We start from the raw sequence: 27,508 nt of genomic DNA, 5'->3' as shown, positions 1-27,508 counted from the left end.
GTTTCCTGTACCCCGTAACATCCTTGCTTCGGCCTGAACCACAGAAGCTACTCAGCGCTGTCCATGGCCTCCCCGTGGCCAACCTGAGTGGGCTCTGCTGCTGCTGGCCCAGCTTGGGAAGCCTGTGGAGTCCAGGTGAGCCGGGTTCAGGGAGCCCAGGGACCTGTGTGCAGCTGGGAGAGGCACAGCTGTGGGTCCCCGTGGGGCGCATGGGCACCCGAGCCATGCCATGGGGCAGACAAGGTGTGTCGGCCAGGATGCGACACTGCTGTGATGACAATGGGGCCTGTGGCCATGGGGCTCCCCGGGGACAGGAAGCCCATACCTTCAGCTGCCTTGGGAGCGTGTGCCAACTGAGACAGAGCCTGCCAGCCCCTGGCCCCCACCCTCCCTCCCTGAGCCCTCCTGAGAGGCGAGAAAGCCAGGCCCCTGCCGCCAGGGGAAGGGGCTGCCCCGGGAGCCTCCAGTGACTCAGCTGGGTGGGGGGTGTTTATGAGCAGCCAGAACGGCTGTAAAAGTGGCACCTCACTTCACTTATGGCCTGGCCATCCCCTCCTCCACTGGCCCCTTGCCTCAAAAAGCTTCCACAGGGGCCTGGAACTGGAGAGAGGTCTGGGGGTAAGGCCTGGGTGGAGGCTTGGCCTGGGGTCAGGGTTCAGCCAGGGGTTAGGAGATCAAACTAGGATAAGGACTCAACCTGAGCAGAGAGTTCATGGTGGGGGCAGGGCTAAGCCTGGGATGCAGGCTCAGGGGCCAGGGCTGGGAAGAAGCACCCGAGAGAGCCAGACGACTCCGGGCAGTGGGCAGGTCTAGGCCACCCCTTCTCACGGACAGCCCGCACGCTGGGGCAAGGGGTCTGCTGAGCTGGGTGAGCCTGGCTGCAGAGCCCATAGAGTTGGAGTCTGGTGCCCATTCTGGCCCCAGGGTCTGTGTACCTTGGCCAGATCCCTACTCGTGGTGGCGGCGGTGGCAGCGGCAGAGCCCTGTCACCTGGGGCTGCTGCCAGAGCCAGGCTAGAAGCTGGCATTCAGAAGCAGCTCCAGCTCCCAGATCCAGTGACCCCTCAGCTCCTCCTGCTGGGCCACCCCCTGGGGATCAGAGGCGGAGAGGCACACCCACTCCCCACCCCAGCCAGGTTTTTCCTGAAACTGACCTGAAACTACCCAGAAACTGCCCCTGGGGCCTGCCCATGGTGCTGGGGTACTGCCAGTTAATGTGTGACACCCCCACCCTCCATGGTGGCACTTTAACCAGAGGCCTGGGGGTGGGTTAGGGGATCAGGGGCCCCACCCCCCGCTGTGGAATGTCCCCAGGGAGCTCCGAGGTGAGGCCCAGGAGGTCTCTAGGGGAATGTCCTTAAGGGGCCCAGGGCCCATCAGAGTCCAGCAGTGGCTTTACCCACAGCGGCCCCTGGTCTTCACAGGTGCAAATATCATTTTTGTAAGCCTCAAGCTTTGTTGCATTAGATCTAAGGGTGACACCCTCCACCCCCATCAGCTCCAAGTTCTACCTCTCAGTTCTTCTCTCATCACCAAGGGGTTGGGAGGCCAGTGGTCACAGAGCCACACAGCTGGGAGTCCCTCAGATCCAGACACAGAGCTGGGCCATTGTGGGAGCCCACACATCCCAGAAAGCAGCAGCCCCCCTGAGGATGCAGGGTGTGGGGACACAGAGGGCAGGGCTATCCTTTCCACCAAGGACAGGTGCTCATCTGACCCTGGCAGAGGCTGCTGGGGGAACAGAGGCAGGACAGAAAACTTGGTGGGGGCGGGGGGTGGGGTGGCGGCCAGCACCACAGCCCAGGGTCTGGGAGCCTCTTTGCAGGACATTGTCTACTGCCCAGTGCTTGAATGGCAGGAGAGACCTGAGGAGGGCGGGGCCGTGGAAGCTGCCTCTGGATTCCAGCAGCCCTAGGGTTCAGCTTGAGGCACTGTACACTGTAGGGGAGGGACAGTCCATGAGATGGGGTGCTCCCTTCCTCAGGCTGAGTCTGGGGACTCCCTGGAGCCCTTGGGCCTGAACACCCACCCAGGAGTGAGGGTGGGGTGGGGTGGGGAGTGAGGGGTAAAGTCAGTAGCACCCGTTGGACCAGCTGGTCAACTTCCCCATTTCACAGATGAAGAAACTGAGGCGTAGCCTACAGGACAGCCACAGTGCCGGGGACACACGATCGGTAAGCAGAGGCTGCCACTTAGGGTGTGTGTACACACTGCACCTGCCCAGGAAGCCCCAGCCCTTCCCTCTGCCTCAGCTTCCCCAACGGTGCCAGAGGTGGTAGGTTTGGGGTCGAAGGCGACCCCTGCAGCTCTGACGTCCCCTCTCTCGCCGAACACATGAGCCCCGCCCACGACCCCCCTCCCGAAACTTCTGCCTTCCCTTTCCTCAAATCGCGGGTCCTCAGCGGACCCCGGCAGGCCACAAGCGTTTTGGGGCGGGAGGGGGGGTGTCCTGGCTGCTCAGAGCTCCTCCTCCCATTTCCCTCCCCCCGCCCCGCCCCGCGCCACGGGCCGGGGCCAGGCACCGCACTGGAGAGGGCCGGCCAGCGACACCTGGACTGGAAAGAGATGGGTGGGACCGGGACGTGAGGATGAGACGGGGGCGCGTCTGGGGCCCGAGCACCCCAACTCGCGCAAGATGGGGCAGGGGCCCCGCGGTGGGGCGGGGCGGGCCGGAGGGCGGCAGCGGCCAAGCAGCCTCTCCAGGGACCCCGGTCCCAGCCCCGAGCGGGAGACCGGCAGGCGGCCGGGGAACGCCGAGTCCCGGGCAGCCTCCCCACGGGATCCTCCCGGGAGAGGGCCTGCCTGGCGGCCGAGGATGCCTGCTTGGACCGGACGATCAGAACACAAATTAATAAATAAATATAAAAGTCTGTGTTTTCCCGAAGAGGAGGACGAAGCGCGGCGGTGTCCCAGGCCCCGATGTCAGAGCTCTCCCGGCTCAGACTCCCAAGACTCGCGTCCCGCCGCCGGGCGACCCCGGGCCGCGGCCTCGACAGAAGCGTCCCGGGGCGGGGGGCGGCGGGCTCCGTCCGGCCCCTCCACGCTGCCGTCGGAGGCCACGCGGGTGGGGGCGGGGAGCCCGGGGAGGGCGCGGGGGAGGGCAGAGGCGCCCGACCGGGGGAGGGGCGCGGCAGACGCCGAGGCGAGGGACGCGCGCTCGGCGGGCGGCGGCTCGGAGCGGCGGCGGCCGGGCGGGGGGCGCTGGAGGCCGGGCCGGCCAGGGGGGGATCCCGAGAGCTCCATGAAGCCCCCCCGGGGCCGCGGACGGGGCGCTGGCTGGGGGAGGCTGTCGGGGGGGCCCCGACATCCATGGCAAGGCGGGGGCCGCGGCGGCGCGCTCGGAGTAAGTGGGGGCTGGGGGCCGGCGCCGAGGGGGAGGCCGGAGGTGGGCAGGGGCGACTCCCGGCGCGGCCGGGCCGGCCGGGCCGCTCTGTCTCGATGTCTGTCGGCGGCGCCTCCTCGGAGCCCGGTGGAGCCGCCAGCCCCGCGCCGCTCGGCTCGGTGGCTTTTTTGGAAACTTGCAAATGTTTTCGTAGAGAGGGAAGGGGGAGGGGAACGAGGGAGTGACCGAAACCGAGCTGGTTGGGGCCGCTGGAAGCACGGAGGCCAAGACCGGGGGAGCTAGAGACGGACTGACCGACAGACGGACAGACAGAGCGTCGGGGCCGCAAGCGCGCTCGTGCCGCGCGGGCGCAGGCGGGGCTCCGGCCGAGGATGGGCAGGGGGTGCCGGAGGCGGCCGCTGGGGGCAGGGGGCCGAGGGACTGGGAGCTGGCGGCCGGAGCTGCCAAGGGCTCAGCGCCGCGGCAAAGTTGGGATCGTGTCCCCGCGCTGCACGCCTCGCGCGGCTCGAAACGCGCCCCCTGCCCCGCCCTGACTCCTCGGCAGCCCCACGCCGCCGAGCTAAAAATAACAGCTCTGCTCGCCCCCCGCAGACCGCGACCCCGACCCCTCCCCCACCCCTCCCCCACTGGGCGTGGGGCGAAGCCGCAGCTCCCAGTTCCCCCAAAGGAAAAAAAAAGAGAGAGAAAGAAAAGGCGGCGCGGGAGGGGGGCGAGGGGCGGGCCGGGGGCGGGGGGCCCGGCCATATGGATGTGATTTCTCCGCTCCGAGGCAGACGGGCCGCTCCGCAGCGCTCGGCGCCCGCCCGCCGCCCGCCCGGCCTCAGGCTGCCGCCCGCCCTCCCTCCCTCCATCCCTCGCTTGCTCGCTCACTCGCCCGCCCTTGGCGCATGGGCCCCGCGCCGGGCCCCGGGGCCTCGGGCCGCCCGGACGCCGGGGTCCCCTAGGCCGGGGCGTGGGCGGGGCGGCCCGGCCTGACGCAGCTCTGCACCCCTACACCAGGGCCGGCGGCGGTGGCTGCCCCGAGGGACGCGGCCCTAGGCGGTGGCGATGGGGGCCGCCCGGATCGCACCCGGCCTGGCGCTCCTGCTCTGTTGCCCCGTGCTCAGCTCCGCGTACGCGCTGGTAAGTCCCTCGCTGCTCACGATCCGGGACAGGCTGGGCGCTTGCCCTGGAGTCCCTGGGGCGCGTTTACGGCGGGAAGTCTTGGGTTCCCCCAGTGGTCTGAACATCGAGTGGGGGGTCCCCTCTGGCGTCTGTTGTCTTGGAGCATCTGGACTGTGGGTTCCGGATGCTGAGGTCTCCCCATTTGGGGAAGACTGGTGGGGTTTCCCTGCTCTCTGCTTGTCTGAGCACTGCCTGGTTGTGTCTCCTTCGGAGGTGACAATGTGATGGAGTAGAAGGCCGGACCTTGGCCCCGGGTGTGGAGTCACACAAAACGTTTGCTTTGGGGTTCCTCGGTTTTCTGCAAGTTTTGTTTGCAGCCTTGGACACCGGGCTGTGTCTGAGGTTGGGGTAGGTTTTAGGGGCTCCCTCCAGGTCTCGTGATCACCCACTTAGACACATGCGTGAACACATGTCCAGCTTCACCCAGAGCTGAAGCCCCTTGCCCAGGAGGGAGGGATGGAAGTCCCTTGGAGACTGACCTCGTTGGACATCTCTGCAGGAGAAACACACTTAGGGGGGCTCTGGTAAGTGAGGAGATGGACGGCTGGGCTCCCCCAGAGTGGAGAGCAGCAGACAGAACAGTAGAAAACGCTAGGGAGAGACAGGGACAAAGGGAGAACAGAGGAGCGGGGAGACAGGCGAAGGCAGAGACTCAGAGGGGCAGCACCTGCCTGTCCCGAGCTGGGTCAGTGGCTGGGGCTAGGGGATGTCCCATCCTCTTATTCATATCCAACAGCAGCCCTGCCCCAGGGACCAGCCCCTTACTAAGGAGGGGCTCTGCCTGTAGCCCTGACCTCTAGACCCCTGCTGTCCTCTGCCCAGATGGGGCCATCTGCCTTCTGGTGAGCAGTACGGGCAGGTGCTCCCTCCTCCTGACCAGCAGCAGAACCCCACGCGAGAGGCAGGAGCCCTGGGGCTCCCCTGGCTGTGCCTGGTGCCTGTGCAGCCTTGGGCTAGCCTTTGCCATGCTTCTGATGTCCCGAGTTCAGGAGAGAAACATTTTCCAGAAAATGCCCTGCTTTGCGGCTCTCCCCTCCTCTGAGGTCCTCTGCAACCCCGCCGAACCAGTGTCCAAGTGCTCGCAGTCCTGGCTGCAGCAAAGGATCCCCAGAGCCAAGGACTCGGGATAGGGAAACTGAGCTCAGGGGGGCTCAGCACCCTGCAGAGGTGCACCGAGCACTAGCATGGGGGGGTGCAGCGGAGCCTTCCCCACCCTGCCTCAGGGAGCTCTGTGCATGCACACATATGCATCAGTGGGACTGGCAAGTGCCAATGAGTGGCTGGTGTGGGTGTCCCGCCCAGGGCTTGGGGGGCTTGGCGTGGTGGTGTCTGGGCCTGTGGGGCCGTGAGTGTCTGAGTCCACATGTGAAGTCAGGAGCCCGTACAAGAGCTGCAGGGTAGTCGTGCACGCGTGTGTGCGTGTGTTGTGTGTGTGCATCTATGAGCCGAGTGCACTCAGGCTCGTCTTCTTACTTGGATTTACTCTGCTTGCCTGGTGCTGTTCTGAGCTTGTCTTACGTACGTTGTTACAAGGGTAGCCTCCCTAACAACTCCGTGAGGAAGGTCTCCATCTGACTTACCTTGATCAAACAAGCAATCAAACAAGCACTACTAGGGCCATCGTTTGTCTCACGCCAAACACATGCCAAGCCCTCTGCCTCTGGGTGCATGGGGTCTCTGGGTGCATGGGGTCTCCAGGGCCCCATACTGTTCTCCAGGGAAGCACAGAGAACTGCCCAAGGCACGGGGGAGGGAGGCGGGCTCCCAGTGTGCCCTGGACCTCGTTGGGGCACGGAGGGCCCTGGATCCTCCCTGGCTGCCCGAGGGTCGGGGAAGCAGCTTCCCCACCTACCCAAAGCCCTGGGAACCCCTCGGTTCCTTTGGAGCCAGCGTGAAGCTGGCAGCCTGCCAGCTCCCCTTTCCAATCCTGAGCCCATTCCCAGCCAGATCTGTACCAGCGCTCACCAAGCCCACCAACCTTAGCTCAGAGGCCCACTATCAAACCTGGCTGCCACCTGCCAGCTGGCCCCAAGAGCAGGCTCCCATGTCCAGCGACCTCACGGTTCAGGGGCCAAAGAGGGCACCCCACTGGGAAGACACTGGTTGTAGCCGGACTTAGCTGGTCCATCTTGTGCCTTCAGGGAGGCTGGGGGTCGGAGGCAGTGAACCTTGGAGGAAGGGGTAGGCCCACAGATCATGAGAAGGAGGCAGAGGGGGTTGGGGCTTGTCCTTGGGGGTGCCTCCTATTATGGACACCCTCGGCACTTGGGCATGTGGAAGAGAAACAGCAGCGGGAGAGGCCAAGCTCACTATGAGGAGCCCTCTGGGGACCCCAGGCAGCTCGGAAGGTGCTTGCTTTTAAAGCCACATGGGAAGCAGTGGGTCCTGAACGGTGGCTGTGTCCAGATTCTGAGCTAGCAATTGTCACATGTTTTCTCATTGCATCCGTGCACCGGCCAGTTTACGGCAAAGCCCTCTGAGGTTCACACGTGGGTCTGATTCGAACCCAGGTCTTCAGATTCCGTGCACTGAGCTCCTTCCTGCACACCAGGGTGAGAGCAGTCCCTGGCAGACAGTCCCCTGTCCCACCTGGGGTCTCTTTCTTCTTTTTCTTCTTCCCTTTTTTTAAAAATGGAATCCTCCTGTTACTTGAGTCTTCTTTTTAGTTGCATAACCAGTACATGACTGTGTTTTCTTATAAGAGAGTCAGACAATAAATACGGCTTAAACGGAAGCCCTCCTTCATCACTCCCAAGCTCATTCCCCTTCTAACAGCCCCGGGGAGGTGTCCCCCATTCCTCTCTTGGTCTCTTTCTGCACAGTAGCTCCTTATGTGGATACCAAGTTGACGCTTTAGGTCTGTTGTTTTCCAGTTGCTTGGTGGATTATTTTAAAATAAATGCCTTCCTTTCTCAGCTGGGGCTCTGCCAACTGCGTTTTGCTACTTAAAGGTGTGTCTGAGGATCTTTGTCTCTGAAAATATAAACCCGTCAGTTTTTAAAGCTGCATAGTATTCCAAAAACCTGCTGTTCGTTGGATAGTCCTTAGGAACGTGCATTTAAATTGCTTCTTCGGCTGGCGCCGTGGCTCACTAGGCTAATCCTCCACCTTGCGGCGCCGGCACACCGGGTTCTAGTCCCGGTCTGTCCTGGTTGCCCCTCTTCCAGGCCAGCTCTCTGCTGTGGCCAGGGAGTGCAGTGGAGGATGGCCCAAGTGCTTGGGCCCTGCACCCCATGGGAGACCAGGAGAAGCACCTGGCTCCTGCCATCGGATCAGCGTGGTGCGCCGGCCGCAGTACGCCAGCCGCAGCGGCCATTGGAGGGTGAACCAACGGCAAAAGGAAGACCTTTCTCTCTGTCTCTCTCTCTCTCACTGTCCACTCTGCCTGTCAAAAAAAAAAAATTGCTTCTTCATGTTCTATATGTGCGTGTGTGTGGGTGGGTGTGAGTGTGAGTGACTCAAGACAGAGGAGCCCCTTGAAATGACCTCCTGTGTCCCACGTGACTGTTTCCCAGTAGGATATTTCTAGATTTTGTCATCACTGGGCCTGAAAACACGCACATTTTTTATTTTAATGGGCATGGCCAAATCGCCGTCTACGAAGGTGCCGGTTTGCGCTCTGGACGGCTGACGAGGGAGGGCCCCTCTCCCCTCACTCTGGGATGTTGCCAGGATGCCTCCCCGCTTGCCTTTGCTGAGTGTGTCTTCTCGAGTTAATCTGCTGGTCACCAGTGCTTTCTGGGCTTCGCCGGGTGTCTCACCCGTGCCCTGCAAGCGCTTGCTGACAGCCGTTACCCATCTTTCTGTGGGTTCCTCACTTTCTCCGTATTGATTTGTTGGAGCTTTTTATATCACCTGCCCGTACACACATCCTCCCCCTCCCCGCCCTCAGAGCTGTGGACAGAGCAGCAGGAGGGGGCCGGGCCGAGCCCTCCCGGGAACTTGGGTTTTCTCCGGAATGTTTTAATGAGGCGGCGAGCGGCCTCCCCCAGATTCCTGTTGTGGGCCTTCTGGGGACACTCCCTGGTCTGGCCACCGCATCAGGAGGACAGCTATTTCAGAGCGAGCCCTGGGACCCGGAAGAGGTGGGGTGGGGGCTGCAGACCCTGAAACTGGCTGCAGCATGTGGCGTGACTGGGAGAGGGCGCTTGGTTTTGCTCAGAGCAGCACAGACGTCGGGGTACTCCCGACCTTTGAGAAACCTAACTCTGGGGCCGCCTTGTGCCTGGGGTGAACCTGCTGGGATCCCATTCTGCTGACCAGGCTTTGGCCAGGCTAGGCCATCTTATTCTTCAGGCTTGGTCCCCCAGCCCAGGTGCAGGCCGCGCGTGAAGATCCGCTGTGTCCCAGCAGCCATCCCCAGCTCCATCCTGCTGCCTGCCCCAAAGGCGGCCACGCTGGCTGGCCAGGATGAGAGGCGTCACCATGCCTCTCCCCCCCGCCACCCCTCCCAGCCCCAGACACAGGCAGCCTGTTCAGGAAGGCCTGGGAGGGGGAGGGAAAGTTAGCACTTGTCCGCTGTGGCGGGGCAGGACCAGGAGCCTGCCCCAGCTTGCTCAGGCCAGCCGGACACAGGGCAGCGAGGGGCAGGGGAGAGCCGTCCTCAGCCAGCTGGGGTGGGGGACAGCAAGGGGTGCCATTGTGGCTCCCAGTAGTGGCCCTGGAGGAGAGCAGTCACCAGTGGTCTCCTGCTGGCCGAGGTTTGCTCCTGGCTAATGCCAGGGCCCGGAGGGCCTCTGCCCAGGTAGAGCTAGGGTCAAGCTGCCATCAGTGAGACCGTGGCCACCATCTCTGTGTTTCCCCAGGTAGCTCAGTGCCTCCTGTGTGCCTTAGGGGTACCCGCAAAGGCTCACTGGTGCAGAAGTGCTTGGGACAGGTGATACTGTGGCTGGCACCAGGGCCCGGGTGGCTTTTCCTTCCCTTCCTCCAGGGCCTCTGCTCAGGGTCCAGTGGACCTTAGCTGCCTGTCTGGCCCTCCTGTCTAACTGGGACCCCTGGCCTCCGTGTCTCTGTGCATGAAATGGGCATGTAATGGGAGATGAAGGAGACAGGACAAAGCTTCAGCGGGGGCAGGGCAGCAGCCAGAGGCTCTCGGGGGACCAGTGGCCAGGTCCAGGGGTGCGCTCCAGGCAGATCTGCTTTCCCTGACGGTGAGCACTGAAGCCACTGCACCCTCTCCCCGAGGGCACCGGGTGCAGTGGGCAAGGAGAGGGTGAGGTGACCCAGGAAGGCACCCCGAGGCTGACCAGGCACTAGAAGCAGCCCCTTGCCCAGAGGCAGTGGCGACAGCTGGAGAAGGGTCGCTGTTGTGTCCGCCTTGGTTTTTGTCCGGAGGGAGAGACTTGCAGCAGGTCTGGGATCACAGATGGCAAACACGTAGAATGTGGCAGTCGGGCGAGGAAGCGGGGAGTGGCTCTCGGTTGGTCGATGGCATGTACCTGGCTCTGTCCACCGCCACTGTCACCACCACAGTCACCAGCCTCGATGTGCCGCCTACCACCCCCCCCCCGCCGCCCTGGCTGCCTTCCCTAGCTCTGACCCCATTCTCAGTGGAGAGCTGAGCTAGAAGGGGCAGCTTGCCTATGGGGTAGTGAGCAGACAGCCCTGCCCCTCTGGCTTGTGAGCTTAGCAAATGACAAAACACAGTTGGGCCTCTTTTTAAAAAATATTTTGTTTTCTATTTTCATTTTATTTGAAAGGCAGAGAGACAGAGACAGACAGAGACAGAGAGATCTTCCATCCACTGTCTCACTCCCCAAATGCCTGCAACAGCTGGGGCTGGGCCAGGCCGAAGCCAGGAGCCGGGAACTCAGTCCGGGTCTCCTCCGTGGGTGGCAGGGATCCAACTACTTGAGCCATCATCGGCTGCATCTGGGCCTCTTGACCACACATTCACTCTCCCTGGGGCAGCAGCTTCTGTGTTTGTAAGTAACATGTGGACCTCCAGCCCTCGCCTGTACCCTGCCCACAGCCCCGCCAACACCAGCTCAGTTTCCCCAGGCTGCCTCCCCCTGTTCCCCGAGGTCCCCGTGCCCATTCACAGATTGTGTGCCTTGTGCACCGGGGAAGGCTGTGCTGGGGCTGGGTGTAAGGAGGGCACAGGCCGTGGGGGACATTGTAGCCTGGTCCTGCAACGGTTGGGTCAGGGGGAGTCACTTCAGCCGTAATCCACAGTAGGTGGTCACAGTAGGAATGTGAGTGGGGTGGGGGGAGCAGGACGCCTGACACCAGGGCTGAGTGGCCCTGTCCGTGGTGGTTATGGACTAGGTGAACCCCCACCCCGGGCACACCCCAGCGCTCAGTCCCTCAGTTCTCGGACCCGAGACCCAGAATCTGCAGAGCCCTTTGAACCTGCAGCTGAGCCAAGGAGACAGCAGCTCTTCTGGGGGAAGGGAGCCAGCAGGGGCGCCAGGCTGGCGGGGGATGGGAGCTGGTGGCGTTTCTCCCTTCTCCCCAGGATGTGAGCCTTCCTCTGGCAGACAGGGGGCGCCCTTGCCCTACCAACCTGGCCTGAGGGGGCCTGGCCGTAGCCCCGAGTCCAGGCTGGATCCAGAAATGCAAGGAGTCCTTAGGATGGCATTGCACCCCAAAAGCTTGTGCGGTGCACCTCACCCTGCCGTGTTGCCTGCTCCCAGTCCTCCCTTGGGTCCTGACGCCTCCCGTCCGCCCTCCAGCAAGTCCTGTCCCAGTCACCTGCCCAGACTGTCTCCCCGCGGCACTACATAGCCTGGGGCACCCGTGTGCCCCGCAGCAGGGGTCTCGTGTTGAGGCACAACTTGCTGCAGCTGACAACAGTAACAGCGGCGGCAGTAACCGGCTCTTCCAGAGCCCAGCTCCTGCCCAGCTGGTCACCCAGTCTCTCGTCTAATCCTCACAGCAGCACTGCGATTAACGGGAAGACCGAGGCACGGGAGCTAAGCAATGTTCCCAGCAGCACAAAGCCAATTGGTGGTGGAGGTGGGATTCGAGCTCCAGTGCTGGAGGCAGACTCTCCTTGGACAAAGGGAGGGTGCCGCCGGGGCTGAGGCGAAGTGGGGAGCTAGCTGTGTGCTCTACCTGGCCGCGTGCGGCCACGCCCCTCTCGGGGAGGTTCCTCCTGCTGCAGTGGGGACGGTCGCTGGGGCCGGAGGGAGGCCCCTCTCCTTGCAGATGCATTGAGGAATTTGAGGGTTTGGAGGTGCTGGAAGTACAGACCCTGCCTGCTGGCCATTCCCGGCCCCACCACGGAAGCAAGACCTGGAGAAGGGTGTGTCTCCTCCCTGCCACGGGAGGGTGGGAGCTGAGCAGACCCGAGAGAGGGGTGCTGGCCATCAGCCTCTGGCCTTCTCAGCCCGCCTGCTTCTAGTCAGGGCCTCCAGCTGTCACCCTGCTGGGAACCCTGTCACTCACCAGCACTGCATGAGCTGGCGAAGGTAGGGTGCGCTTCCGCTGGTTTTGGGAAGGGTGGAGGGGCACGTGATGGCAAAGGAGGTGGCTGTGGGGATGTGCATTCGTGGTGGAGCTGCTGGGGGTCATGGTGGTTGTGTTGACGGTAACCACGGTGCTGCCGGTCTGGGTGGCTGTGATACCGGGAGGGGTGGTGATGGTTGTCTCGGAGGTGGGGCTGCTGGCCCTGGGTGGAGCCACTCCTTAGAATGATCGAATTGATAGTGGATGAGTGCTGTGCTGGAGGCAGGTGGGCAGGGCTCAGGCCTGGCTGTAGGCTGGACCCCCAGTGTGGGAAGCACAGTGGGGGCGGACGGGGAGAGCGGCTTCACAGGTGCCTTGGAATTGGAGGACCCTGGGCCTTGGCAAGCCTGCTGTGGCCTCGGTGGAGCCCCATCTCTGGCGGCTCCTGCCTGCTCAGCCGTCACTGTGGCCGGGAAGGTGGGTGGGATGGAGGGTTGTGCGGCCAGCAGCCAGCACACGGGAATCTGCTTCAGCTTTTTCCGGGGGGCTCACGGGCGTTGAGTCCAGCTCAGACCCCAGAGACAGGCAGAGACACAGGACGCACCGTGTCGCCCACTCAGCCTGGCGCGCGCCGATCTTTGCCCAGAAACACACATACACATGCACGTTCACGAAAGCGTCAGGCCCACGCCCCCCGTCTGCACGCTGGACCTGCCCACGTGAGAATGCAGGAGGCCGGCCACACGCAAAGGCACGACGCGGTCTGCGCAGGCGCGGAGGCGCGCACGCTCCGCGCTAAGTGAAACCAGCAGAACCCCTGGACCGCCGAGCCAATTGGAGACTCCTTGGCCCTGGAAGCCCTCGCTGCTGCCGCCAAGAGACGCGGTCAATTAACTTCCCCTGCAGCAGGGCTCCCCGGCCCGCCCCGCATCTCCCTGCACAGCCCCGCTCACTGGCCCGGAGGCGACACCGCCCTTTCTGGGGAGGTCTGCGGGGCCAGATCCTGACTGTGTGTGGCGGGGGTGGAGGGTCAGAGTGCATCACGTCCCCAGCTTGTCATTAGGTCTTGGCGGATGCACGAACCCCTTGGGGCTCGTGCTCCTGGCCAGGCTGGGCTTACAGAGCCGTTCCCAGCAGCAAGGCGCGGCCTGCCCTCTGACTCCATCCTCCTCAGTTAGGGGGTCCGAGGCGCAGGCCTCTCTGACAGGCACCTGCTCAGGCTGAGCCCTCGGCCACGCCTCCGTGGTATTCCCTCCTCCCTAACGTGAGGGCAGAGAGCCCCAGCAGGTGTGAGGCTGGAAGGCAGGGGGAGAGGGACATTGTGGGCAGAGAGGAGCAGGTGCAAAGGCCTACCCGGTGCTCAGAACACACGCTGTGCCTGGAGGGAGGGGGCTTCCCAGGGTGAGGGACTTCCACCTACTCCCACCTACCCCACCCCCGTAACCCACCCAAGTCAGGCTACTCCCAGCAAGTCCTCCATCTTCTCCCTTGGGTGCCATGGGAGGGGGCAGGGACTGAAGCACTCACCACTCACTGGGGAGCTGGGTCAGGGTGGAAATTGGTGACTCCCAAGGTCTCTGGAGGCTCTAGGACATGAAGGAATCCAGGCTGTTTATGTCCCCGGAGTTGACCACCCCGTATCCGCCCCCCACCGCCGTCCAGGTCCCCAGCAGGCAGCCGGGATCCTGTGAGAATCCATCCTGGGACATTCCATCCATTCGCCTGTACCCTGGGGAGTGGACCGGCAGAGGATAGCAGGGTTACTGGCGGGCACGCCGGGGACAGGCCCCACCCCCTAGGCCACAGCTCTCCGTCTGTAAAATGGGAGCTACCCCAGGCAGATTTCCACGTTCCCTCTGGAGAGGGGACTCCCCCGGGGGGCTGGGCCGGCGCTGGGGAGGGCCTGCCGCAGCCTCGCCTTACCTTGGCAGGTGGATGCAGATGACGTGTTCACCAAGGAGGAGCAGATCTTCCTGCTGCACCGAGCCCAGGCCCAGTGTGACAAGCTGCTCAAGGAAGTCCTGCGGAGGCCAGGTCAGCAGAGGGAGGGCCCACAGCTGGACCCCAGGTGGGCTGCAGAGAAGGTGGACTCAGCAGGGGTGCCTGTGTTGCCCCCCCCCCCCGTCAGCCCTCAGATGCGCCTCGCCCCGAACACGGTCTCCAGCACAGGGTGGGGACAGCAATGGAAGAGCCTCTGGCAGGACCCTCCCGGAGATGCTCTGCTTCCATGCCAGGGCCGGGAGGGGGAGGGGGCGGGGGAGGCAGCTGAAGGTCAGGTGAGGCAGGCCTGGATCAGATGCTCACCCGGGGCAGAGGGCTGCTAGGTGGTGGGGAGCTTAGTGACCCAGAGGCTGGGTGGGGGAGGGCTGGGGATGGAGGATTGGGTGTCTGGGATCCGTCCCTGGTCAGCACAGAGTCTCTGTGGGTCCCCTGCCCCCTGGGAAGAGGGCATCACCCGATTCCATAGCTCCCGCAGCTCTTCCCCACCCCGTTCCCTGAATCAGTTGGAGGAGCCAGGGCCTCCTTAGCCCCTCTGGGCCTGTGGTGTCTGCGGAGTTAACCTCATCAACCACGGAAGGCCAGGCCCCCGCTGACTGACCCACCAGAGCCACCGCCCCCCGCCCCCCTCGGCGGGCCCCTGGGCTCATCTCACAACAGCACATCCACGCCGTAGCACAAGCAAGGGCTGTGCTCACACTCAGTGGCTCCTAGTCACATCAGGGTCACGGGGGCCAGGGGAGGGGTCCTGAACCCAGACTCTTCCCTGGGGAAGCCTGGGGGGTGCCCCTTGCTACCTGCTCCCCCGCCCCATGGAGTACCTGTTTCTCACTCCCCCACCACCCACCAACCCCCGAGGTGGAGGCGGGAAAATGGGCATAGCTGTTCTCAGTGCGGACCCTGACTCGGGAGGCTACGGGGTTCTGCTTGGGCTGCAGGTCAGGTAATGAGGGGGACTTTGCAGCCAGGAGACCTTCAGCCTCCTCTGATGAAAGCCAGGCCCCACCTCAGATGGACTCTCCAAGGCACCTTGGGGAAGCTGGGGCCAAGGACACTGCATGTCCTTGCTCTTGAATTCTTCATCTGCACAGCCCTCTGCTTCCTTCTTCCCTGGGAACCAACCTGGGTGCCTGTCCTGCAGGCTGGGACTGCGCTCCCCAGCGCCCCCTGCTGGGAGCCTCTGTGGCTGCGTGACTCTGGCTGGATCCCCAGGTGGGAGGAGAGACATCACCTGCACTCTGTCTTGCTCCCTCCCCAGGGGGCCCTGGCTGCAGGCAGCCTCCCTGTCCTCTGATCTCCTCTTGTCCCTGTCTCCTCTTGGAAGTGGAGCACTTCCTCTCCCATCATCTCAGATCTCCCAGCAGCCTGGTGACAGCAGGGCAGGGGGACAACCCCCCATGGGACACAGAGGGGCTCTGACAGCTGGCATTCCCCTGATTTCTCCAGCCGACATAATGGAGTCAGACAAGGGCTGGATGTCTGCATCCACTTCAGGGAAGCCCAAGAAAGAGAAGGCATCGGGGAAGCTCTATGCCGAGTCCAAGGAGGACACGGAGGTGCCCACTGGCAGCAGGCACCGAGGTACGTCTGTGCCTTCACACCCGCCCCCACGGCCCTGTCCCCAGTGTCCCCATCGTGTGCAGAGAGTAAGGAGCTGGGAGGGACATCCCGGGGGGGCAGCTGTAGACGGGGCAGCAGAGCTGGGTGGACTCAGGCCCCAGAGGACTCGCCCAGCACTGCCCAGCAGTAGATCTAGGGTTACAGCCCATGCCACGGAGAGACAGAGAGGGGTCCCGGAGGCCCAAGCGGATGGTCTGTGCCTCAGTGGTTAGATGGCGTGCACCAGGAACCCAGCAGGGAGGAGGGCACAGAGACACAGCAGGAGAGGGGCGCTGAGAGGAGCGGGCCTGAGACAGTAGGACAGGGAAGGGAGCGGGGTGGGGGGGGAGGGAGGGAGGGAGATTCAGGGCTGCCTCATCCCTCAGGGAGGTGAGGAGAGACAAATACCGAGCCCAGGCTGTGGCCACAGGGCCAGTTTGAACCGGCCGGGTGGGCAGCGGATTCCAGATGGGCCACATCTGGGAGGCTGTGGTCACCCTGTGGCTCCCTGGGGACCAGAGGGAATTGTGGGCCTGGTGTTGGGAGGGGCTGGGAATATGGCGGCCAGGACAGAGAGCCTTTCAGCGAGCTGGGCGGGTCCAGCCGTCGAGGCAGCCTTCCAGGGTGGCCGGGGAGCCCTGGTCGCAGCCCTACAGGGGGATGGAGGGAGGCTGCGAGCTGGGCCTGGTGTGTGGAGGATCCAAAGGCTGGGACCCTGCCAGGTCACTTAGCGTCTCCACGGTGAGGCATGTGTCACCCTCACTTGAATCTCACCCTTGGCACCCAGATGTGGGTGTCAGATCTCCTCCCACGAGTGGTCACGGGCATCTCATCACAGGACTCGGGACAGGCCTGGGGTGGTGGTGAACATGGACTTCCCAGTGAGGACAGCTGTGCGGGGCTGGCAGCTCTTGGGACGTCCAGCTGGCACTAGATGCCATACTTCCGCCTCCTGCCCTGGTACCTGTGGAGGGGTCACTGAGGGGGAATTGTCTGGGAACTTGCCTGGAAGGTGGGCCCAAGAGCTGGGAAGATGGTGGCCTGGCTGGGCTGAGCACGTGAGGAGGGCAGGGTCCTGGGGTGTGTGAGCGCCACAGGTCACCCACCTTCTTGGCCTCTGCCAGCTCCACGAGAAAGGGGGCCAGTGCCAGCACCTGGTCCATAGGGGCCATCGTGAGCTCTGTGAGGCCAGGTGGGTGCAGGGCACAGTAGGGAGCAAGGGCTCGGGACGTTCTTTCCAGAACACTCCAAGCTGGGAGTTTCCAGTTTTGGGGCAAACCTGTCCCTGCAGGAGCCAACGGCCACAGGTGTGTTCATCCCTGTGGGTCATAGCCACAAGCCTGACTCTCCCTTGGTGTCCCCTCCGCTGTTGTCTGTTTCTGGGCACAGGGCGGCCCTGCCTGCCGGAGTGGGACCACATCCTGTGCTGGCCACTGGGGGCACCAGGCGAGGTGGTGGCTGTGCCCTGTCCTGACTACATTTATGACTTCAATCACAAAGGTAAGGCCGGACGGAGTGGGCTGGACCCCAGGGGTGCCAGGGCTTGGAGCTCAGGGCTCTGCTGGCTCCCGACTTCTCTCTGCCTACCCTGATCCTCCCTTCAACCTGCAGGTCACGCCTACCGACGCTGTGACCGCAACGGCAGCTGGGAGCTGGTGCCAGGGCACAACCGGACATGGGCCAACTACACTGAGTGCCTCAAGTTCATGAGCAACGAGACTCGTGAGCGGGTGCGAGCTTTCCCCTTCCCCAATCTGACCCGGTGAGGCTCCCCCATCCTATCCCTGCTGCCTCTGGCAGCCCTGATTTGGCCACAGACCCTCGCCCAGTGCTCACCCTGAGTGCCAGGCCTCTGACTGTGTCTCCACCCTGCACAGGAGGTGTTTGATCGCCTGGGCCTCATCTACACCGTGGGCTACTCCATGTCGCTGGCCTCCCTCACGGTGGCCGTGCTCATCCTGGCCTATTTTAGGTGGGCGTGGCAAGGGGCTGGGTGGGGGAGTGGACAGGGTGGGCCGAGGTGTGCTGCCTCCCTCACCCCCTCACTGTCCCCTTCCTCCTGCTGGGTGTCCCTGCTTGCCTTGCACGGCCCAGCTTCCTGCCCGCACACTGCGCGTCCCTGTGCCCCCGCCCATGCTGACGTCACTCCCCCCCCCCGCAGGCGGCTGCACTGCACACGCAACTACATCCACATGCACCTCTTCCTGTCCTTCATGCTGCGTGCCGTGAGCATCTTCGTCAAGGACGCTGTGCTCTACTCGGGTTTCACGCTGGACGAGGCAGAGCGCCTCACCGAGGAGGAGCTGCGCCTCATTGCCCAGGCACCCCCGCCGCCTGCCGCCACCGCCGGCTACGTGAGTGCCACCCTCCACTTCCTGGGAGTCCCCACCCTGCCTATCTCCTGCCACCACCATGAGCTTCAGGTCACTCAAACCCACTCTACAGTGTCCCTGGCACCCCTCAGCTCTGCTCCCAGCCCCTCCTGCTAAGGGCTTCTGTGTGTCCCTTGCCCCCTGCACTGTCATCAACACGCCTGCCTCAGCCTGCCCCCCCCCCACTCCACCACTCACCCTGCTGCTTCCCAATAGTGCCCCACACACAGCCAGAGGGCCCCGCCAGCCTGCCCCTTCCACCTGTCCCATCCCATTGGCCCCAGCCCAGCCCAGCCCAGCCCCGACTTCCCCAGATGCGGGCCCTGCCCTCTGGCTAACACCAGCTGGTCTCCTAGGCGGGCTGCCGGGTGGCTGTGACCTTCTTCCTTTACTTCCTGGCCACCAACTACTACTGGATTCTGGTGGAGGGGCTGTACCTGCACAGCCTCATCTTCATGGCCTTCTTCTCAGAGAAGAAGTACCTGTGGGGCTTCACGGTCTTCGGCTGGGGTACGCAGGCCAGGCACGGTGGGCAGGGGGAGGGCACTGCCGAGGGTAAGGTGCCCGCACAGCATACCCTGTTGCAGATGTGGGGCAGCAGGTGGGCGCCCTGCCACCCCTCTGCATCCCTGACCCCACTCTGGGCTTAGGCAACAGGGCTTGGCCAGGGCTCAGTGCGGGGTTGCAGCTCACCTGGGGTCAGATTTACCTGGGGCTGAGGCACAGTCCAGGAGAGGGGAGAGGGACTCTGAGGTCACAGTTTAGCTCAGGTTCAGAGTGGGATCTTGGGTCAGAGGTCAGCCTTGGGCTGTAGCAGGGGTCTGAAATGGGTGGGGCTGGCATCTGTGATCTCAGCGATCCCCTCCCCAGGAGATGAGCTCCACACCCCAGCCCTAGGCCCTGCATCCTCTGCAGAACGTGTTCCAGGCCCGGTGCTCCCCGCCCCATGGGCTCTGGGATCCGTTACTGATAATTGTCCATTATTGTTGGCAGCTCTGGAGCTTGGCTGGGCTCCGGGGAGACTGGCCAGACTGTAGAGGGATGGGCCAGGTGGCTGGAGCCCTCCCCACGCATAGCACCCCAGAGGCCCTCAGGTCAATAGCCACAGCCTCCCTGTCCCTTGGCTCGCACTGTGCCCCTGACCTCAAGCATGGCAAGTCCCAGAGTTGGGGAGACCTGGGCCCAGCCCCAGGAACTGAGGCAGACTCAGGCCAGGAGGTGTCTGGGTGGGCTGGAAACACCAGATCTGGGAGCATGCAGAACCCTGCGGTGGCCCAGGAATGCCACAGTTCTTTTTCTTACCTTAAACCCTGGCCACTGTTGTCCCTAAGGGGGCCCAGGCCTAGCATTAAGTTTGGGGGGGGGGGGGGGCATGGTCCCAGAGCTCATTTCCCAGAGCAAAGCACTCTGCCCTCAGCTGGCTCAGCCAGGACACAAGGAGGCACCCTGGTGGCCCCTGCCCAGCCTTACCCATGAGGACCAGGACCTTTCAACCCAGGATGGGGGGAGGGCACTGGACAACAAAGCGCAGGTGTTAGGCTCCCTCCCTTGGGAGCTCCAAGCCCAGAGCGGCGCCGTTTCGGAGAGGGGAGGCAGATGGATTCCTTGGTGACGTGTTTATCTCACCACGTGCCCAGTGCCTGTGCAGATAGGGTGCATAGAGGGCCGAGCTGGCCCTGAGACCTGGAGCCCCAAGGGGAGGCCTTTGGGGCAGCACAGCTAGAGTGCAGCTCTGTCACCATGCGGCCTGGGTGCCCAGGGTGAGGGGGTCAGGGCAGTGTTGGGGTAGGCTGGGGTCATCAGGTGCCACGGCAAGGACAGTGTCTCCAGCCCCTCACACGCGCCCCCTCTGTGCCCACAGGTCTGCCTGCCGTCTTCGTGGCTGTCTGGGTCAGTGTCAGAGCTACCCTGGCCAACACCGGGTAGGTCAGCTGGAGAAGGGGGCCAGGGACCCTGACTCTGGTCAGAAGCACCCCTCTTGCTCTCTGAAGCACAGGAGGAGGTTTCCTGTGCCCTGGCCCTGAGGCCAGCCTGCAGCCAAGAACCCCTCAGGGTTGCAGGCGGCTACTTCTGAAGAGGCCTGGGAGGGTGACGGCAGGCCTGGCCGCACACAGCCCCCCTGCCAGCTGCTGTCAGGACAGAGCTGGGGCCTCTCTGGGCCGCTTAGGTGGAGAACAGGAAGGGTCGGGGCTGATGCCTTCTCCTCCCCCAGGTGCTGGGACTTGAGCTCCGGGCACAAGAAGTGGATCATCCAGGTGCCCATCCTGGCCTCTGTTGTGGTGAGCAGGCACGAGCGGTGGTGCGAGCCTGGGCCCCAGTGTTGGGGCCTGCAGAGGCTTCCTTGGACCCCCGGGTCTGAGCCCCACTCCAGTCCAGATGGGGAACGGAAGGCCCCAGAAGCAGTGGCAGGGCAGAAGCTGCAGCCTTGCGATGTAACCTCTCTCGCTCCCACAGCTCAACTTCATCCTCTTCCTCAACATCGTCCGGGTGCTGGCCACGAAGCTGCGGGAGACAAATGCTGGCCGGTGTGACACGCGGCAGCAGTATCGGTGAGCCTGCCCACCACACCCTGGTGGAGTTCAGGGCTCACGGACTGCTGCCACCAAGGTCACGGGAGCCTGTGGCAAGGGGAGAATCTAGCTCATCCCCTCCCACCCTGCCAGCCTTAGGCCCTGCCTGCCCAGCAGTGGTGAGACCTTGCCCTGACTCTGGAGGCCCTAGGAGGCGCTTCAGAGCCAGCCCGGCCCACTTGGTGCCAGGCCCTGCACTAGAGCTGGGGTCTCTGTGGGTGGCACAAACTCAGACCTCCCGACAGAGCTGGCTACAGAGAGCCCAACGGCAAGTGGGCAGTGGATAGCCTGTCCCAGGTGAACTGGGTGTCCTTCTGTGGCACCCAGGGCCTCAGCCCATTGGCAGCTTATGGGGACTGGGGCTGCTATGGGTGGGAGTGCACATGGCTTGGCCCTGACCTCCCTGCCCTGCCGGCCCAGGAAGCTGCTCAAATCCACGCTGGTGCTTATGCCGCTCTTTGGCGTCCACTACACCGTCTTCATGGCCATGCCGTACACCGAGGTCTCAGGGACACTCTGGCAAATCCAGATGCACTACGAGATGCTCTTCAATTCTTTCCAGGTGTGCGGCCTGGGAGGCCTGGCCTGGGGCGGGGTGGGGCGGGAGGGGCCCCTCTGACCCCAGCACTTCTCTCCCTCCACAGGGATTCTTTGTCGCCATCATATACTGTTTCTGCAATGGGGAGGTAAGTGGGCTCCTGACATCGTGTCCCTCTGTTCTTCCAACCTGTTTTGTGTCTGCAAGAACACCCCTGAGGACATTGTGGGGAGACAGAGGAGGCGCAGGAGGTGCCAGGACGTGTGGGCGCTGCCCGTCCTGGAACAGCCCCGTGTCTTCCTACCAGTTGGATGAGTGCTCTGTAAACCCCAGGGAAGGATTGGGCCACCTCCGGGGCCATCTGAGCCTTGTGGATTCTGGGCGTGCCAGCTGCCTGCCGTGAGGCGCTGTGTTCTAAGGCCCAGGGGATTTGACTTGGCCTTGGAATTTTCCAGTCCTCTCCTATTCCTGTTTGCGTTGAGTGCTGAGTGGATGTTGCAGAGGTCGGGTGGTGGGGACACTCGGCAGAGGGCATAAGGGTACACCTGACTGCCCGCCCCTCTGCTACCCCAAGGTACAAGCTGAGATCAAGAAATCCTGGAGCCGCTGGACACTGGCACTGGACTTCAAGCGCAAGGCACGCAGTGGGAGCAGCAGCTACAGCTACGGCCCCATGGTGTCTCATACAAGTGTGACCAACGTAGGCCCGCGTGCTGGACTTGGCCTGCCCCTCAGCCCCCGCCTGCTGCCTGCTGCCACCACCAACGGCCATCCGCAGCTGCCCGGCCACACCAAACCAGGTGCCCCAGCCCTTGAAACCACACTGCCTGCCACGGCTGCTCCCAAGGACGATGGATTCCTCAATGGTTCCTGTTCCGGCCTGGACGAGGAGCCCTCAGGGCCGGCGCGGCCGCCTGCCCTGCTGCAGGAAGAGTGGGAGACAGTCATGTGACTGGGAGCCTGGGGGCCTGCTGACATGGGGGATGGACAGACGGACCAAGACACACATGCTTGGAAGGTTGCCCATGCAGGGTTGTGGCCAGGAGGAAAAACAACAAAAAAGGAAAAAAAAAAAAAAAAAGAAAAAGAAGAAAAGAAAGTGGTGTGTGGCTTCCCATGTCTTGAGGAGGGAGGGGGCTGGGAGCCTTGGAAGATTGGGATGGGGGTTCACCCCAGAGTGAGGGGGAGGCCAGAGCCACGGAGCAGTCATGGGGTCTTGTCCCCTCAGGATGGGGGAAGGGTCTAGGAACACTTGGCCCAGGCCAGCAGGAAGGCTCAGGTTTACAGGGGCAACAAGCAGGAATCCAGCCTGAGACTTTCCCCATCTCTGCGGCCACCCCAGCTGCTCCCTACACGGGACCCAGGCCCATGAAAGACACAGGCATCTATGACTGGGGGGTCCCCAGTCACTGCCTCTCTGAGGCCAACAGCAGCTCCTTCACTCCCTGGCCACACCCTCGGTCTGAGGTCCTGACTGGTAGTCAGAGGCCCCCATCGTGGACCAGACCCTCCACCAGCCAGATAGCTCATGGTGGGGGTGGAAGGTAGGCTGCAGTCTGGTGGGGGTCTGCAAGGCTGCACACATCTGCTCACTTTGCAGCCAGGACACTGAGTATCCCTACCTGGCCCCACCAGCTTGTTTGCCCCCAAGACTCTGCCCATCCCCTCTTCAGCCCTTCCTGGGCCCCAGAATGGCACAGTGGCTCTCCAGCCTGAGGACTGGCCCAACTGCGAGCCCTGCCTGTGGCTCTCGCATAAGTGGTGCCCTGCCTGGCCTTCTCTTCCCATCTCCAGCTCAGCCCACCTTGCATTTTGCCTTGGATTCAGTGCCCAGGAGTGGTGCTCTTATCCAGCTGCCCCCACGCCCACCTGATAGGGGCAAGGCAAGAGGTCTTAGAGCCCAAGGTCACGCTCAGGCCCAGCCTTTCCAGTGGGTGGGCAGGGCAAAGGGTCCAGAGGCCTTGTACCCCGACAGCGCCCCAGGTATGACAGGAGAGACCAGGCCGAGTCCCGAAGGGACGCTGGGCCACAGTGAGCATCGAGCACTCCGTGGGGTGCTGGGTGCCACTGGAAGTTTTAGAGGGGTGGCAACATTTCAGAGTCTCCACCCCAACACAGATGCTAGAGGAGGCTGCACAGGGGTGAGGAGTGAGGCTGGCAGGAGGCAGAAGCCTCGGTGACTGGAGTGGGAGGTGGTGATTGTCAGAAAGGGCCTCGTCCACCTCGCCAGGGATCCTGGATGCCCCTGTCCAGCTCAGCTCAGCGCCACGGGCCTTCTAGACCACTGGGCCTTTAGGGCAACTCACCTTTCCCACACCGCAGGCAGGGACTCCAGTGCAGACTCCTCTGTCAGGAGGCTTCTGAAGGAAGCAGCCCAGGAGGCCAATCACCCAGAAGCATTCGGACTGGCAACCCCCAGGATGGGGCTGTGTTCTCCCTCAGACTGGGGACCCCCAGGGTTGGGTCCAGTCCCTCCTCTCAACCTGAGTTCCCTCTGGGACAAGGTTGGCCTCTTCTCTCAGACCTGGGATCCCTACCAGGACAAGGCCAAGTCCCCTCACTCAGAATGGGTGCCCCTTAGGACAAGGCTTTGTCTCTCCCCTCAGACTAGTCACTGCCTCCCCTCTGGATGAACCCATCTCTAAGAGAGCTGTTCGCCTCTGGACTCAGTGTCCCCCCACCCCATACCTCTGTCCCTGATCTGGTGTCCCCAGGCTGGGCCAGCCCCCATGTCACCACCTAAAGAGATGGGGCTGTTCATCTCAGGGTGTCTGCATGCAGGCCACAGCTAGACCTCTCCCTGCAGACTGGTCGTCCTGGGCTTCCTACTTCAGTCAAAGTCCCCTAGGCTAGGACCGATCTCCCTTAGACTGGGAGCCCCTGGGCAAGGACTGGCCTCCACTTGGAGAGGCCCTTGAGCCCTGCCTGGGCCATCCAGGTGTTGGCAGAGGAAGTAGGAGCCCTCAGCAGGCCTGGCAGGCAGTCAGGGTCCTGTTTGCCTTGAGCAGTGGCTGGAGCCAGGTGGTCACTTTTCCCTTCAAGGCCCCGTAGCCCAGCCAAGCCACAGGGAACACGTAAACAGCAGCCGAGCTGGGCAGCAGGGTGGGCAGGGAGGAGGGCACCGAGAGACCCCAAGCCCTCACCCTTACTGGCTATGGCATCTGGACACCTCATGGGCTGCCCTGGACTCCCAGTCTGGCCAGGGCAGACTCCCACCTGACTGGGGCATGAGGACTGGTCCTGCCCTCTCTGGCCTCTCGCCCCCAGCCCAGCTGGGAGGAAGACCTGGGACTCTTGCAGGGAGTGTGCCCCCGGGCCCTCCCCGGCCCTAGACATAGGCCTCCAGAGGCTATGAGCACATGGCTCCCAGCACAGCTAGGTCAGGGGACCCAGGGCCATCAAGAGATGCTGCACCCCACCTCACCTGCCAGCCCCAGAGAGCAAGGACTAAGTGGGCGCCATGAGCCTGGAGAGGGCAGCCCAGGAGCACCCACCCTCAGCCTGGGGAATGGGCAGAGGGAGAGGTGCTGAGTGCTCTGGAGGTCCCAGGGCTGTGCCAGCTGTCGGAACGGAGGGCTGGCTTGGGGGCCCCATGCAGGCTGCAGGTATGGGGCTTTCTGTGTTGTACACACAGACAAGGCATCAGCTCCATCCCTTGGGACCCGAGGGTGAGTCGCTCCAGGTGACAGGCTCTTTCCTTCTTTGGGGGTCATGGTCATGCAGGCAAAGAGGCCAAGGAACGGTGAGTGTGGATTCTTTGCAGATCCTGCCTGTCCAGGGGCTGGGGGTTCAGTCCCCCAAACATGACTGCACAGGGAAGGGGCAGAACCTTGGAGGTAGGAGACCCAGATTCTAGGCCTGCACAGTGCTTCCTACCTTAGCCTTTAACTATGGGCGAGGGGAGGGTGGCAGCTGCTCTGTGTTCCCGCATTCCATGTGCAGCTGGAGCCCACCACTCTCCACCTTGCTCTCAGAGGGGCTGACCCTCATCATGAGGTGAAGTATACAGAAGCCCAGGGGTGAGGGGGCCATGGCAAGCAGCTCGGGGCTTCTGCCGGCTTTGCCTCCCAGGGGCAGGGAAGAACACTCACGGCCAGGCTGGAGGATGGGCTCCTGGGGCATTGGGAGGGTGGGATCTTGGCCACTCCAACTCCTTAGTTCCTGTGGCTCAGGTCAGTCGCCCCCTCAGGGCCCCTCCCAGGGTTGTACTTCCGGCCCCTTGCCAGCCTGGACAACTCGTCCTGCGTCCTCCTCCTTCAGCACTGGAAGAGTCAGGGGCCAGCCTTGGCCAGGAACACCCCCTGCCTGTGCCCAGGGGCTACCGTCAGATGGCCTGCTCTCAACAAGCTCATGGAGGGCTGCACTGTGTGTTTCTGCAGGGATGGGGGTTCTGTGTGTACTTATTTATTGGTAGGTATACATGTGGGTGTTTGTCCATGTGCCTGTGTCTGTGGTTCTATTGTATGCCTACCTGTGTCTGCATATCTGTACCTGTGCCAGGTGTTATTTACACAAGTGTGTCTACGTGTCTACATCTTCATTTGTGCATGATTTTGTGTAGATGTCTCTATGCATGAGGCTTATGTATGTGCACCAGCGTGTCTGTTTTTGTATGTCTGTGTACGTGCGTGACTGTGTGTGTGTGTGTGTCTGCAACGCCGCCTGTGAGTGGAATTTGGCTCCCAGACATGTTTGGTTTGGCTCTCACAATATTTTCAACATCTTGAGCCAACATTTAAAAATCAGGATATTTCACATAAAAATTCAGCTTTCCAGCCTCTCTAAAAAATTCAGAAGCCCTGGCAGTCCTGGGCCTGTGTTCCCATGAGGCCACTCTCCTCCCGAACTGCACAGGGCCAGCCTCATCCTTCCAGCCTGCACAGCCTCGCCCATTTGTCTTGCCCACCAGCACCTTGAGGATGGCCAAGTCTGTGACCCCTGTGTGGTCACAACTGGGTGAGAGCCTGGCTGTCAGGTATAGGTGTGAGTGCGTGTGTGTGCGTGGGAGGCATCTGCATGGGTGTGCGGGTGCACTAGCTGTGTATGAGGCATTTGAGAGCGCATGGGTGTCTGCATGTGCACTTGTGTCTGACAAGTCTTGCACGGGGGGGCTGCATGTAAAGGTATGCCAGTGCACGTGCGATGTGTGGGGGCGTGGCCCCAGCCGTGGCCATGTGGAGTGTGTGGGCCACTGTGGTCTGGCATGCTCTGTACAGGGGCCTCTTCCGGCCTTTGAGGGGGAATCGGATTCCGGCTTCTGGCTGGACTGCCTTGTGGGATTTATTTCTGTCTTGGTGCCCACCGGAGGCCTGAGTAATGGGAACATTTAAAGAAAACCAGTAAATACATAGAGGAGGGGCAGGCCGGCTGGGAAGCTGAGCCAAGACATCGCTGCCAGCCCACGGCTACAGAGCCCGAGGCGGGGCCTGAGTCCAGGAAGGAAGGAGTCCTGGGACCCAGCACACAGGCTACTCACTCGTGCATCGCCCAGTTCTGCCCAGCTAGGCCCAGGGAGAACACGGGACACCTTGAGAGCTTAGCTCCGAGCAGGTTCAGGGCCCAGGGGGACTGGATCCTCCAGGGGCCCTTCCTGGCTAGGTGCAGTGGATCCTCACATCCAGCTATACTGGGGCACAGTCCTCCCACACATGCAGTTCATGGAAGGCTGCACTGTCTCCAGGTTGTGAGGGCACTCACGACCCCCCACCTGGACCTCCCATTCCACCCGAGTGTTCTCCCAGGACATGGTTCCCTGTTCTGGGTCCCAGGCTGACAGACCTGCACTCTGGATGGTCTCTTATGATCAGCCATGTGACAAATGGCATAGACCATGTACAAGAGACAGGAGCACTTCATCCACTGGGGAGATGTTTCACAGAGCACTACCGGGGACAGTGGAAAAAGCAGGCTGCGCTAACCCTGGATGGTGTCTGCTGCTGCCCCCCAGCGGCCATGTGAGGACAGCAGAGGGGGTGGTGGAATAAAGGCCACAGAGGCATGCAGACTGCCTGTCCTTACCAGGTCTCTTGGGTGACTGACTCTTGCAACCCCAGGTGATGCTCAGCCAGATGGGCCTGGGGAAAGGGAGGTCTTTCAGACAGGTCTGGCTCCCAGCAGGTCCAGAGACCTCCTGGAGAGTTAGCTCCTCGACGGCAGGGCCATGGTTGGATTCACAGCTGCACAGTCAGCACCTAGAACAGTGCCTGGCAGAAGACAGAGATCAGGGAACTAATGACTGACTTCCCCAGCTCTGGTGGCTCTGACAGAGCTCAGAGCCCATGGAGAAGCTGCCTGAAGGTGGGCACAGGCAGTGTTCCTGTGTTACTTCAGGGGCTGGGCCTCTTTGACCCCAAGACCCAACACTGGCCAGATGCCACCTGGCCCCTGGACGCCCAGCCCTGCAATCCCAGGTGCAACTTCCGTCCCACTCTGCTGCTGTGCCTCCTCAGATCCAGAGGCTCTGAGCCTCAACTCTGGCCCATAGGTCCCATCTGTCTTCTGCCAGGAAAGAGGTGCCCATGCTGCTGCAGAACATC

At 62.7% G+C, this 27,508-nt stretch overlaps 2 protein-coding genes across 9 annotated transcripts in view; one reads left to right on the top strand and one right to left on the bottom strand.

Annotated features, from left to right (window-relative positions):
* Positions 1–22,071, top strand: PTH1R (parathyroid hormone 1 receptor). 8 transcript variants are annotated; one of them, XM_051851042.2, is made up of 17 exons: positions 1–135; positions 2,117–2,173; positions 4,342–4,464; positions 10,206–10,430; positions 13,827–13,929; positions 15,340–15,474; positions 16,882–16,992; positions 17,104–17,222; positions 17,370–17,464; positions 17,654–17,846; positions 18,221–18,374; positions 19,726–19,786; positions 20,077–20,143; positions 20,319–20,413; positions 20,855–20,996; positions 21,079–21,120; positions 21,547–22,071. In XM_051851042.2, the coding sequence occupies exons 3-17, from the start codon at positions 4,390–4,392 to the stop codon at positions 21,922–21,924; spliced, it is 1,995 nt and encodes a 664-aa protein (XP_051707002.1). In that variant the 5' UTR covers positions 1–135; positions 2,117–2,173; positions 4,342–4,389; the 3' UTR covers positions 21,925–22,071.
* The window catches only part of CCDC12 (coiled-coil domain containing 12), a 72,050-nt gene continuing 62,193 nt past the window's right edge, over positions 17,652–27,508 (bottom strand). Inside the window, exon 9 of the mRNA XM_070050931.1 lies at positions 17,652–27,175. The gene's annotated coding sequence lies outside the window, so the exon portion shown is untranslated. The remainder of the gene's footprint in view (positions 27,176–27,508) is intronic.

Source organism: Oryctolagus cuniculus, chromosome 10 (assembly GCF_964237555.1).
Source record: "Oryctolagus cuniculus chromosome 10, mOryCun1.1, whole genome shotgun sequence".
NCBI classification, from domain to species: domain Eukaryota; kingdom Metazoa; phylum Chordata; class Mammalia; order Lagomorpha; family Leporidae; genus Oryctolagus; species Oryctolagus cuniculus.
Note: the sequence above shows the minus strand (reverse complement) of the source record. Positions and strands in the feature narration are given on the sequence as shown.